Source organism: Mus musculus, chromosome 14 (assembly GCF_000001635.26).
Source record: "Mus musculus strain C57BL/6J chromosome 14, GRCm38.p6 C57BL/6J".
NCBI lineage: Eukaryota > Metazoa > Chordata > Mammalia > Rodentia > Muridae > Mus > Mus musculus.
The window spans coordinates 64788074-64802112 of record NC_000080.6 but is presented as its reverse complement, the minus strand read 5'-3'; the positions used below and the strand labels follow the sequence as shown (position 1 = coordinate 64802112).

The 14039-nt window shown below is 47.0% G+C and overlaps 1 protein-coding gene across 5 annotated transcripts in view; it reads right to left on the bottom strand.

Annotated features, from left to right (window-relative positions):
- Positions 1–14039, bottom strand: part of Kif13b (kinesin family member 13B) — a 157127-nt gene that overhangs the window by 7506 nt on the left and 135582 nt on the right. For 2 of the 5 annotated variants that reach the window (XM_006518619.4, XM_006518621.4), the window contains 3 exons: positions 13594–13705; positions 12415–12548; positions 1706–1768 (listed from right to left, as the gene is read on the bottom strand). In XM_006518619.4, coding sequence (XP_006518682.1) covers positions 1706–1768; positions 12415–12548; positions 13594–13705 — 309 coding nt within the window. The other 3 variants (NM_001081177.2, XM_006518622.3, XM_006518620.4) reach the window with 3 other exon arrangements.

Here is a 14039-nt window from a genome sequence, read left to right as displayed (position 1 = left end):
ATAACAAGCTGTCTGAGGGAGTCAAACACTATCTCCCAATTCTGAACCCTCGGTGCTGGGGAAGGAGAAGACAGGATGGGAACAAGATGGAAGGCTGCGCAGAAAAGGAAAGATGTATCCCAATATTTATGCATAGATGGTCACTTTTCATTTGAAACACAGGATTTATTTGAACTGGGAAGGAGCTAAGATCTATAAGTCTCTTCCAGTTACTTGGCTTAACTCAGTGGTTTGATAAATCATGCATTTTCCCGTGAACTGTCATTTATATTCCTGCTTTCTTCCAGAAGCCTTCCTTGCCCACAAGGCACACTTTGTGGGGGAGGGAATTCACGGTACCTCTGGAGATTAACAGCCCATTTTTGTGATGGGGCTCTGACTGAAAACTTACTCAATCCAGCAGATCAATAACTGTCATTGCCATAAACATGCTGAAAGATTAGGCGATCTTTCAATCATTTTTCTTCTGCAACTTGGACATGCTTGCTTGCTTGCTTGCTTCCTTTCTTCCTTCCTTCTTTCCTTTCCTTTCCTTTCCTTTCCTTTCCTTTCCTACTCGAGTTTCTTATTGCTAGATGCAAGGGAAGTGCACAGAGCTACAAGAGAAGCTGGACATGACCTGTGGCCTTTCCATACTCACCCATCAGTGAGATCCAGTCACCTCTAGTTCCACCCTAGCCAGAGTGGCATGAAGGAGAGGCACAGAGCACCTCAGGTGACAGGTGTTCCAATGCCCCACTTGGATCACTGGTGGGAGAGGGGTGCGGGAACTACAAACAGTCATTTACAGTGAAGCCCAGAGAAGCTGAAGGGCATGTGCATGCTCCCCATGGAAGGGACAAGCCAGGTAGAGTGAAGGCAGACTAAAGATGGCAAAAGGAAGATGACACAGCCTCCAGCTCCATCCCAGCACCCTGTAAACAGTTTCACTTGGCTGGAATTCAAATTTATCACTTGAAACCTATTTGCTGCCTGTAGAATTTCCAAAGGCTGTGAGCCACTGGGATGAGCAGCAGGAGCCAGGCACACGGTAGCCTAACCAGTGAGTGCTGCTTCTGGTCAAAACTGCCAGCCTAAATACCACATGACCACTTGACCACCGACAATACTCCCAGGAGAGGGGCCTTGGGATGGCTAAGATGGGACTTTTCACAATAGGGCACTACCTAAAGGGTCAATTGTCCCTCAGATCATCAGACCCTGTTTGCTGTTGTCTGAATGTATTACTTCCCTTATGAAGATGAGCCATCCTCTGAAAGACTGAAGGCATGGTGGGACTAGGGGGGTCTCCTGCTAGCAGGATGACAAGCACTGCCAAGCTGTGGGAGACCAGAAGAAACAGTTCTCTCCCAGCCTTGCATTAGGCTTTTCACGTTGATAACATGGACCAGAATGAACTGTAAAACTGAGAATTAAGCAAACACTCACAAGAAAAAGATAGTTCTGTTTATAGAAACCCCCTCTGCCTAGCAGTGGGCTATTAAAGCACAGACTACATTAGCAGTCAAGCACCAAAAACTTTAGCAATCATATGATTAGCAGGTTGAAAATAGCAAAGTGTAACAAGGAGCCTGTGCATGGAGAAGGCAGTGACCTACATTGTAGCTAATTATTAAAGTGGGAAGCAAAGACAGAAAGGCAGGAATTGACCAAAGGATCCTAGGGCCACCTCTGCAAGTGGGGCAGCCCCAACCTGGTGACTCACCTCCTCTGTCCTTGTTGCCCAGGTATCTGAGAAGGTAGGCTGCACCAAGATTCGGGGCACGGGCTGAGGAGACAAGTACATGAGTGAGGGCCCAAAGGGTAGAGGGGCACAGAGCAGAAAGCTGCCAGGAGCCACAAGGAGACCGTCACAACTCTCAGGAACTCCAACACATTCCTGCCAACTAGGCTTGAGGGTGCCAGGGTTCTACACCACACAAGACAGGCTGGCCCCAGCCAGATATAACACACATATATAATTGTCATGCTTCTTCTCTGTGGTCACAGACACATGCTGGTCAATACTGGACTGTGAGCACAAGTGTTTACATGAAGTCACTGAAACAGAAAGCAGGAGTCGGCCTGAGCCTGGGTGGCCAGGAAGCACGTGGAGCCCATCGTATGCTGCAGGACTGAGGACGAAGGCAGCTTTTCTGGCTGGAGCACCAAGCAGACAAAGACAGAGGGGCAGCCTTGGGCATCTGAAACTAACAGAGCTATGAAAAAGAAGAGAGGTAACTTGACTCCTGAGCAAAGCAAGCAGAAGGCAGCCAAGAGCCAGAAAGCATCTCACTGACAGTGCGGAGCCCTCTGGAGAGGCAGCAGAAGCTCAGGCAGGCATTGCAGTAATAAAAGCCCTGCATCAGAGCAGGTGAGGGGAGAAGAGCCTGAAGAAGGGGTGAAGCACCCAGCAGAGGGCTTGACTTACAGACACGTGATTCAAGGAGTGCTAGAGGTATGCTAAGAATCTGGGTAAGAACATGAAGACAGAAGGAGGGAGCAGGAACCAAATTCATCTTATGATGAGGTCAACAGCAGCTAGACAGAGGCAGACAGTAGTGTGAAGGTCTCTGGAAGAAACCAGGAGCCCACCATTTCTGCCTCTCCAGCTCATGCCAATTTTGGCTTCAGTGTTCCCTTCTCTCCCTCTGCTCACTGAGCACTAGAGAAGGACCCACGGGCAGGGCAGGCACAGCTTGGGCTTCACATCCCCTGTGCAGCTGGCCACAGCTCTGCTACTGACTCTATGTCACCATTCTGACCTGGAAAGGTTGAAAGACTTACTAAAGGATCCCATGGAAGAAAAGTCAAGGACTAGGGCCAGTTGCTCAGTGACCACATGTATCCAAGACAGCAGAAACCTGACCTGGATAGGCCACCATCCACTCTCTCCTAGTTCCCAGGCCCTGAGAATTCCAAGTGGTTCTGACTGTGTACACAAGGCCTTCAAGCCTAAGCATGACTGTTCACCATCCCTCAATTGAAGATAACAAACACATATTAGGGCAAAGATGACACCGTAGCCACTAGGGCTACTAGTTGGGAGATAACACCACCCGAGACCCGTTCTAACTCATAGGGTAGTAGGACGGCTCAGGATAGGTGCTGGGGAGAATGCAGAAGGAGTGCGACAGAAGGACCAGAGTAGGGAAAGGATTTACATTCCACCCTCAGACACTGGGGTGAAACTCCAGGGGAGCTAGGAGCATGTGTGCCTGAGAGGATGAACAAGCGAGGGTGTCCCGTAATAGCAGCCCTACTGCCCTGCTGTCGGAAGAGCTTGAACTCCAAGACTCCAGCCACCTCCTCAATGCCTTTACCACAAAAAAAAAAAATATTCTGTCCTTAGCACCCCCCCCCCCCAGCACATAGACCTCTGACCACACCCAGGGCAGCTGACACTGAAATGGAGCAGTCCTCTATGCCTGCCACTCCACCTTCAAGTCCAAGGGACCTGATGCTGCCTCTGCTCTCTTCCCCACAGACCGAAGTCTCCCTCAAACAGGAAGGTTTACAGGGCATTTTCTTAGTACAGACAGTAAAAGGGTTTCTTTCTCTCGTGCTCAGGCTGCAAGTTCCATTCTTTACTGAAAATGCATGGCATTAAAATGTTGAAGCCTGGGGGGCTGGAGAGATGGCTCAGTGGTTAAGAGCACTGGCTGCTCTTCCAGAGGTCCTGAGTTCAATTCCCAGCAGCCACATGGTGGCTCACAACCATCTGTAATGGGGTCTGATGTACTTTTCTGGTATGAGTAATATACATAAAAATAAATAAATCTTTTTTTAAGGAAGGAAGGAAGGAAGGAAGGAAGGAAGGAAGGAAGGAAGGAAGGAAGGAAGGAAATGTAGAAGCCTAGCAGGAGGGAATGGTGGCCACCAAACATGGACTCCTGCTGACGTGATCCTGAGCAGGGAAGCATGTGCACACTCTTCCTCATGACTCAGCAGCTCCCTAACATGACTCGGTGGCTCCCTAACAAAACAGATGCAAAAATTAACCGAGGGCACAAACAGACCAAGCCCTGGTTCTACCATGAAACCGCTCTCCAGACTCAGCAAGTCTCAATGTCCATTTGGCTTCTCTCATTTGGGAGAGGTGGTCTGTTTGCGGGCAGGGAGGGATGTGTAAGCCAAATTACTAAAATGAAGAGTGAGAAATGGATCCCAGACTGGAAGGTCCTAAGGCAGAGGGAACTCAGGGGAGAAGAGATAGACCGAGTGACTGGGTGGGACCAGCCTGAGCAGAAGGCATCAGGGAACTGGTGTCTCCCCAGGATCTTGAACAGCCCCAGCAAGGGAAGAGGCTCAGTGCAGTGAAGGGGTGGAAACTGGAAGGGGTGGGGCATAGAAGTCTTTGTGTGATGACAGAGAGGAGAATCTTCCTTTGGAAGACTGGTTAGGGAGGGAAGACACCAGGATGAGAGATCAATGAAGACATTATTGCAGTGGTTCCACAGAGAGTTCCTGAGGGCCTAAACTTGGATAGGAAGAGAAAGAAGAGGAAACAAGAAGTGCGATGAATGTTTGGAGGCTGAAGAAGTTAGAGGCATTACCCAGGCGGAGAGGAGAAAGGTGGACAGAGTACCCAACACACTGTGTATCCACATATGGGGCTGGGGGAGAGGCTCAAGCAGTAAGGTACCAGATACAAACTAAGCTGGACCTTCTGCAAGCCACTGCTCCTTCACACACAACAGCTCCACCCTCCAAGCTCAGCCATTTGAATACTCCTTTGCACATTCCATGCACAGTAACCTCTATTTCAGGAGCTCTAAACACTTCACATCGTAAATTCATTAATCCTTATGACACATCTGGTAACTATTAATAAAAGCTACTGCAAAGTATTTCACAACCATAAATATTAAGAAGTCCCGCGAGAAGGGTGAATATAATTATCTGTTTCCTGCTCCAGAACCAGGGCTTAGGGAGCCCAGCACTGAGTGGAGTCAGCGATGCTCAGGAGCCTTTGTGTGGTCTGCTGAGCACTGCTGAAACCCAGCAGACACATGTTCAGCCACCACAACCTGGCAACGGTTCAGGAAAATGGTGCCAGTCATTTATGAGATCACATCTCACTCAGACTTCATGAATACCCACTCCCTTCCCTATGCCACAAACATATTTGGCAGCACCTGCTGGGACCCTGCACTGGCTGTGCCTCTATCTGTGGAGTTCAGAAGGAACATCTTGCCCTCCACTCTTAGGAGGGCACTAATAAGTGCTGTCTTGGTGTTTTCTGAAGAAATAAACACGTACATCAGTCATTTAACAAACAGCACAAAGAATAAAACAGACAGTGGGAAAAGATGGATCCTTGTAAATTTTAGCATAAAGCTGTAAAGGGAACAAGAGAAGCTGGACAAAGGAAGCATTAATTACCTTAAACAATACTGAATTGTCACCTACATTTTTTATATTTATAAACCTTTTCTAACATCTACCTACTATCATGAATTTGATCAAATTGTGGCCAAGTTAATACTCAGCTTTTATTTAAATGAATATTAGTCAACTATTTAGGCCCAAGTAGGAGAAATTAGTTTTATAAGAGTTGTAAATTTTATTTTTTGCTACAAATAATCAGAAGTCAACATCTCACCTTCTGATATGAGAAAATTCTAAGCAGAGTCTAGATGCAGGGCATTAGAAATGGCTAGCTTTAACAAGTCTGATAAAAGTAGAGCCTCTGATGGGATAATAGCCACATGCTACTGAGGACCAAGCCTGACCCATAAGCTCATCAACAGAGGCCTGTGTCAAGGACTATGTTCATATAGTGAGGGCAGAGGCATGCTCAGGGAAGGCCCTGGCCTTGCCAGGGGTATCTGAAGCTATGTTGTCGTTGAAATCCTCAGTGCCTGGTATTACCATGTTCCAAGCTGCCTTCTGCTTTACACTCTGTGTGTCAGGCTAATGTGAGTAGAGTGTGTCAGTCATGATGAAGCCAGCTTTTTACCCGTCTGGTGGCTATATTTCAAATGGAAAAGTGGGTGTCTGACGTACACAGCACCCTTAGATTACCTGTCACCAGCACAAGGTACATATATGAAGGTGGTGGTCCAGTCATATGTGTTCTCTAGATGACCACATGTGGGGTGGGGGTGAGTTGATCATTACAGGTCCTGGTCAGTCACAGGATCCAACTGTCAATCATAGGAGGGGACAAAATTTCTGACAAACACAACAATCACTGTGAGGGCTTTATGCATACTTGAATAGTCTGCCCATTTCCTTCTGGAATCTTCCTTGCAGACCCAGGGGGGGTAAGTACTCCAACACATAGACCTGACATTCTAACTCCCTATTCTGAAGCAGCCTACAATCTCCCTGTCCGTGGACATCTTTTAAAACAGGAACAAGAGGGACAAGGAAATATGGGTTGAAGAGGCTCTTTTCTCTCTAGTTTGGCTCCTTCAAAGACTTCCTTGATTCAGCAATTCTATGAACACTATTACTTATTTTTAATCAGACTCAGCTGAACCTATTCAGCTCATTCTGTGAACTAACTCTAAGGCTCTAAGTGCAATGGAGGCGCTACCTACATCTGAGAGTTTCCTCAACAGGTCAGCACTAAGTGACAGTGGCCTGCTGCACCTGAGGCTACAGTGCAGAAGAAGCAAAAGTCCCTGCAGCCAATACAGCCATACTACCCAAGAGGGCAGAAACAGGAAAGCAGGCCAGAAGGGAGCTCACTTGTGCTGGTGGGAAGTCAATCTGACTTTAACACTTTCGTTCCCCAGACTAATCAATGCAGCTACTTGGAATCTCAAGCTCTGAAGAACACCAACAACTTCATAGGAACACAGACTTCCAGACACGTGAAGAGAGCTATCATGGCAAATTAATTCAATCTGACTAATTAGAGAGCAGGAAGTCCTTTCAATTACTGTATGTGCTGTCTGAGAAATACACTTGAACACGGGTGCGGGTTTCATTAATTGTAGTTCATTATTTTCCAGATTCGTTACTAAATGTGCCTCGGAAGGTCAAAGACAGCAATTTTGTCAGCTGCCACCTCTTTCCATGCAATATCTTTGCATTTCTGGAACTCAGACAGAAACTGATTACAACCAGAACTGCCCTCTGTGAAAATGAGAAGCCCAACTCTTTCTGAATACCCTCACACAAAGAAAACGACACACAAGTTATGAGAATCTTGTTTGTAAAACAGGAACTAGGAACTTCCATCACAAAAGAAGACCATGAGCCACACACAATCCTGAATCAAAGCCAGGAACCAAAGCCTCTGTCTGGGCCACTCTCTGGCTCAGACGCACTAAGCACATATCTTCCAGTGCCCTGCCTGCCCTGCATGAGGGACAGCAGAAACTGTTCCCACCCTGCCCTGCCCTGCATGAGGGACAGCAGAGACTGCTCCTGCCCTGCAAATGCCAAGGCCACCGATGAAAGGGTTCCTGGCAGTGCTCATTCTCACACCACAAACTTGCATTTCTCTCCCAACTCATCTGCCCTGCCGGGGTAGTGATAGAACCATGAGAAGACTCTGAGCCTCTTCTACCTCGGGCCTCATCCAGGTTAGCATCCCCTCTAGAAAACACTGTTTGCAAATGCAGGAATGGGTTGCTGTAGAGAGCAGTCTGTGTTTACTGCGCTCTCATAGCTGGCTCTATGCTCTGCTAACTCGAATCCCAGTTCTCTGAGACAACACTTCAGAGAAATTGTTCTTGTCGTTCTTCTTCTGAGGAGTCAGTACCAGGGTACTGACAGGCAGCAAACCCGCTCCTCAGTCCTTTCTCACAGAGTGTTTCATGTCACTCTACTGCAGAGCCACCCTGTGCTGCTCTTCCTGGCAGCCTTGAATGCCCTGATGCTCGTTGGCCACTGAGCCTCCAGAGAACTCACAACATGGGACGGTCTCAAAGGAAGTGTTAAGCTCCAAACTAAACTGTGATCATCAAAAAGGAAGCCGCTCAATTCCTCTCCTCTTAAGAAAGAAGTGAAAGTGGGTTCCAATTAACAGGCCCGTGCCCCTGAACATGGTGTACAGGCTTCCATCTGGATCTCTGCTTCTGTCCATACTGAAAGCCTTAAGTAACTAAGTAGTGCTGCTCTCTCTCTCTCTCTACGGGCCGTTTCTAAGTCCCACAACATTAACCGCTGGACCACGCTTCCTGCCTCGGAGACGGGACAGGTCCTGTGAGGCATGTTCACTGACAGGCTTTTTCTAGGTTTCATCTTGGGTCACGTTCTAAACATCTCAACATCAGTTTGTTGCTTACTTAAGGAACATCTGAACAGACACTGGCAGCAAATAAAACCTCAGGGTGCTCACGCCTAGCTAAACTACCATCACCAACATCAGATATCTACACAAGAGTGATGGTGGAGCCAGGTGGCAAGCAGGGTCATCAAACATTGGTCATGGAGTTTTTACCAGGTTGGTGACACAGAGCAGGTGACTGGTATGTAGTCCCTTTAGCACCACGATGCCACTCAGTCCTCCTTAAAGGGGAGACGGGGTGGCGGCCACCAACATGGAGATGCATTATGCTGGCCAGATGCCTGATGGCCGAAGAGTGGCTTCTTCAGGTGCCAGGGCTCTGTCTTAGGCCTTAAACAGCCAACACTGTGCTTGTGACTCACATGCTGACACCCTATAACTAAGAAGTATGGCAGATCATAGCAAAAATATAAGTTTTAAAAAGCAAACAACTTAAAAAGAATTTTAAAAGAAATATTTGGAAGGGAACCCTAAAGTTCCCTTTTGAGTGTTGTACATTTTGTAGTTAATACAATAATAGAGAGAGGGACCACACTGACAAGGGTGGACACAGGACAAAGAATCCAGCAGCCGTGCCGGGAGGAACTGGGGACTAATCCTACTCAGTGCTGTGCTGGGTAGTTTTATATCAACTTGACACACACTAGAGTCGTCAGAGAGAGGAGAGCTTCAACTGAAAAAATGTTCCATCAATCTCTCTGTAGGTAAGCCTCAACCTCACTCATGCCACGGCCCTTTAACACAGGTCCTCATGCTGTGGGGCCTCCAACCATTTCACTGCTACTCCATAACTGTGATGTTGTTACTGTTATGAATCATAATGGAAATATCTGTGTTTTCTATGGTCTTGGGTGACCCCTGTAAAGGGTCATTCTGCCCCACAGGGGTCTCGACCCACAGGATGAGAACCACTGAACCTAGGGCATGTTCTTAGTGACTGATATGGGAGGGCCCAGCCCACAGCGGATGCTGTCATCCCTGGGCTGATGGTCCTGGGTTCTGTAAGTAAGCAGGCTGAGCAAGCCCTGTGGAACAAGCCGGTAAGAAGTACCTACCCCTCCCTGGCCTCGGCACCAGCTCTGCCTCCAGGTTCCTGCTCTGCTTGAGTTCCTGTTCTGACTTCCTTCAATGATAAACCACAAGGCAGAAGTGTAAGCTGAATAATCCTTATTTCCCCAGCTTGCTCTTGGTCATGGTGCTTCATCACAGCATTGATAACCCAAACTAAGACAGCGGTACTCTGGAACAGGAGAATCATTTAAATGAGATAAGTCGGCTCCACTACTGTCGGGCTCAGGACCTTACTGTTCCACCCATCCCCCCCCACCCGCCCCCCAGAGGCCCCTACAAGACAACACAAAGATGAAGGCATTGCCACAGGCGGCGGGCCAACTAACCCAGAACTGCTAAGACTGGGTAGGCCTTCAAGAGCATGGACCACTCTTGCCCTGGATTCTACCAGCAGAACACAAAAGGTCAGAGGCCAAGGCCACAAAAAAAGATGACCCAGTTCTTGAAGAAACCACATGGAAGGATTTTTTTTTTTAAGTCAAAATCTCAACCACCAGGTATGCAATCAGACTTCCAAGAGAGTGAAGAATGGAAGAGGAACATACAGGAGCCAGGCGCGCTGGCACTGAAGCCCCATCCAAGGGTGTACACCCAGGGAGCAGCAGCACAGAGCACATTTCAAGTGACCCAAGTTGCAAGAAAACTAATGTTGACGCTGTCACTTGCAATTAGAATTTCCATCCCACAGAGCTTTAGCAGGCAGTGGGGGAAGGTGAGAGACTGAGGCAGTAGCTCAGGGGTTGGATGGAGCAGCAGAGGAGGCAGTGCATTTTGGGTAACTGAATCCCAGGAGAAAAATCAGAGCTTCAGGAATTTGTTTTAATGGCATGTCCATCCACCTAGGAAAGTTCACAAATATGTCTTGATACCGCAAGACCCCACTCAGTTGTGCCTGTCTCATCGCTAACCTACAAACAGTGCTTTCTACACATGTGACAGAGGTCCACACAGGGCCACATCTCCATCTGCATACAAATAGACAATGAGACAACTTTATATCTCCATCTTATGAGGATGATCCAGGGCAAATGAGCCCTGCCCACTGTAGTTATATTCCACAGGGAGACAGTCAACAAACAAAAACCTAGAAGCTCCCAGGAAAAAAAGGCATGTGTATCTGTGGGGGGTGGTTTGCTCTTTTTATTTGGCTCACAAAGAGGGCTGGGATGCACTTAACTGTGCTTCCACTAAGTGGCCTCCATGACAGTATGGCTCTAAACCAAAGCAGGAGAAACAGGGTTGCCACCAGCACTGGAAGAAGAGGTAGACTGAAACTGAATGGCATGTGCTGGTGTGTTCGTGGGATAAAATGGGAGTGGGATGTCTTAGAATGGCACAGAGCTGGCAGGCAGCATACACAGACTAAAGGAGGGTACTCACTGCTGGAGGGTGCTATAAGCCACAGTAAGAGTGCAGACTTTGGTTTCATTTCCAGCTGCCTCATATGAACAGTTTAAAAACAGAATGAAGTGAGCTACCCAGGGGAAGAAACTGGTTAAATGTGGATAAATATAGAAGGCCACGAAGGTACCCGGACACCCAGCCTAGGACAGGCCACCAAGAAGGACTTGCTGTTGGTGATACAAGGCTTATGGTTTTATGCATATGAGGACAGAGACTACAACCTTGAGGATATGGAAGCATCTGCCCCAGGGAGATGTTTTCACAAATCACTGTTAATGTTTTAGCTACACCACAAGGCACGGTCACCAAGCCCAGTGTTAATTTATATTTTCATACATTTCTTGTCACCTGGACATGACAGACTGCCTCTCTATTCCCATCAGGTTTGTCTCTCACAGGCTGCTGTTCCTCTCACTCTCATGAGCTCTCCATGCAGCCAGGGCTTGGACTTGTTCGCTGATCACTGAAAAGAAAAGCTGCTTGTCTTCAACATGACTCCTCCCCTGCCATCTAGACAACTACTGCAGTGAAGAGCAGCTGGAACTGTGGTCATCAAGCTCCATGTAATGTCACCATAGTACTTACAGAAGGCAGAAGACATGGTGGCTGTCCCATATGGGCTTTGGGTCACCAGAGCAGATTGGGGAAGGGCAATTTCTTTACATATACTTTAGTAATGCAGAGACCCTCCCATCATACTTGATGAAACAATGACCAGTTTAAAGCTGCATAGCATGCACAGTGATGAGCCCCTGGGAAAGTCAGCTTTGCCTGCCTGCGCCCTCCATTCACAGACACATCTCAATAACGGCAAATGACCTTTGACCTGCCTAGCTACATGTCCTTGAAAACATTTTCAAAATTACTGTGTTTCACTTTGCCATCTGCTCTGTGTGCTGATGTGCAAGTTGGTATCACACTGGGCAGGAAGCTCTCTCTACATACAGAATAACTTATTGATGCCAACACAATCTCTCCTGAAGATGCCTTCATAGAAGCCCTTAAGAATCGCTCTGCCTCCGACGCTCCTGACCTACATTCCTGACACTGGGACATTTGAAATATGGAGGAGCTAGTGTTAAGACCCACTTCAACAGCTGCACCTGCATGGCTTATGTTTCTGAATGAGTAGAAATAAATCTCATTTAACATTCTCTGTTGAGATAAAGCCTCCATGACTACAAACTGCATCTCCAAGTGGGTTCCTTTCACCACCGTATGAAAGGAGCTTCCTGCTTGTTGGGAAATCCTAGAACATTTTCTCTAACGCTCCACTGCCACACAAAGTGTTTTAAACAGGAGGAAGACAAGTGACTACTTTGAGTCAAAGAACTGATTGTCCACTGGACATTGAGGGTGGGGTGAATTATGATTCAAGATTGTTTGAAAAGTGAAATCAAGAATTAAAAATAGAATTACATTTTCTACTTGGCAACACAAACAACACTAAGTGCACCTTCATAAATTGGACGATTGTTGTACTAAGTGATAGCACATGAATCACATTAGTAGCAGACTTGGCAGTTTTGTTTAGAGCAGAAAGGATGGGGTGTCAATATGTGCAAACAGCTGCTATCTGGAAAGAGGGGAGAGGCATTATGACAGGCTCTGCCAGGGTCAGAAGCTGCACCAATGCCCTCACGGGTCTGTTCCTCTACCTCCAGCTTCAGAACCACAACAGCTCAGGGAAACATTCACTGTGGCTTCCTCACCTGGTGTGCAAGGGGAGATGAGTGTCTCCCCCTTCTGTCATCCCGAACAGGGAAGAGAGACTTCAGCAGCTTTGGCATCTGTGGCACCAGGGACTTCACTGGGTTCAAGTAAGAGGCTGCCACGCCTCCCAGTCCTGTCGGAGTGAAAAGTGAAAACAATGGCACATAACACTTGCTCTGCATTTGCCAAGAGCCACTTAGAAGCAAATCCCACAGTATAAACTACTACAGGCATCACTAAAATCATTAGTAGGAAAAGATCACCACAGCTGGCATCTACCAATTTAAACAGCAGTAACTAAAGCAACCGTGATGCTCCAGTGTGCATGGCTCCTGCCAGTGTTGAGGACTAACTTCTGCTCTAGAGGAAGGAGAACTCTGTTTTTGGGTGTGCTTGGTTCTGCGTGCTCACTTGCTTGTGGTGTTTTGAAGGTTTGTTTTCAAGACAGGGTCTCAGTACAAACACCAAGCTGGCCTTGAACTCACAGGGATCCTCCGGCTCTACCTCCCCAGTGCTGGGATGGAAAATGTGCACCTCACACCTCACTATGAATCTTAACAAGAACAGTGAGAGTAAATACTGTAACATTTATAAGAATAAACAATAACCTAGACAATACCAAAAACTTTTTGGGAACTAGGACTTAGGAAGCAGTCTGATAAGGAACACAAAAGTCGAGATCACTCCACACTAAAGAAAACTTGAGTCATAATTCAAAATCTTCTACACAAAGAAAATGCCAGCTTCAGACAGCATCACTAAGTAATCCTGTCAAACATTTAAGGAGTATGTATTACCAATCACACAGAAACCCATGCACAAAAGAAAGGAGAACAGATTTCCAAAGCACTGTGTGAGGCCAACACAATCTTGATAGCAAAACTTAGCAGATATGAGGACGTAAAAGCTGAAAGTCATCATGGACCACAAATGGACAATAAGTATTAACAAACAAGCTGAGCAGTAAGAAGACAAGAGGGTCACAGGGTAATTTATCAGAAGAATACAGGGTAACGTCACCACCCTTCCAAACCATGCCACCCAACATGCTAAGAATAGGTGACATTCTGATGGACATGAATAGTCTGTGTGTGGACCTAGCAGGACATTCTGATTGAACCTTTTTCTGAAAGATACTCAAATTTCATGGCAGTGACTGGCAGATTAAAAAAACTTACCAGGATCAGGAGACTGGTTATTTTGGGGCGAAACAGAGAGAGCTGGAGGGCCTGGAGCTATTCCTCTGGAAACTAGTGTTTGGGACACATCCTGTTGACTTTCCCACCGGCCCTATTAAGCACAGGGACAAAAGTAAGTCATCTTGTTTCAAATTAAAAACTACATTTAAGAAAAAATTATTCAACACTGCAGAAAAAGCCTACTAGCATTACTAAAACGCTATTCTCTGGGATGGAAGTCTGACTGTATCACTCCTTCTTAAGCTTCCATGTGCTCATGGGGCTGAGTCCCTCATAGATGAATGTTCACTGCAGACTCCTCTCCACTTTACAACCTGTGACCGACAACCAGTAATCCCAAAATCTACTGCATCCTGCCACCTCCTCAACACAGGCTCCTTTAGAAATAAATGCCCTCAAATTCTGCCCTGGCTCCTGCGGCTGGA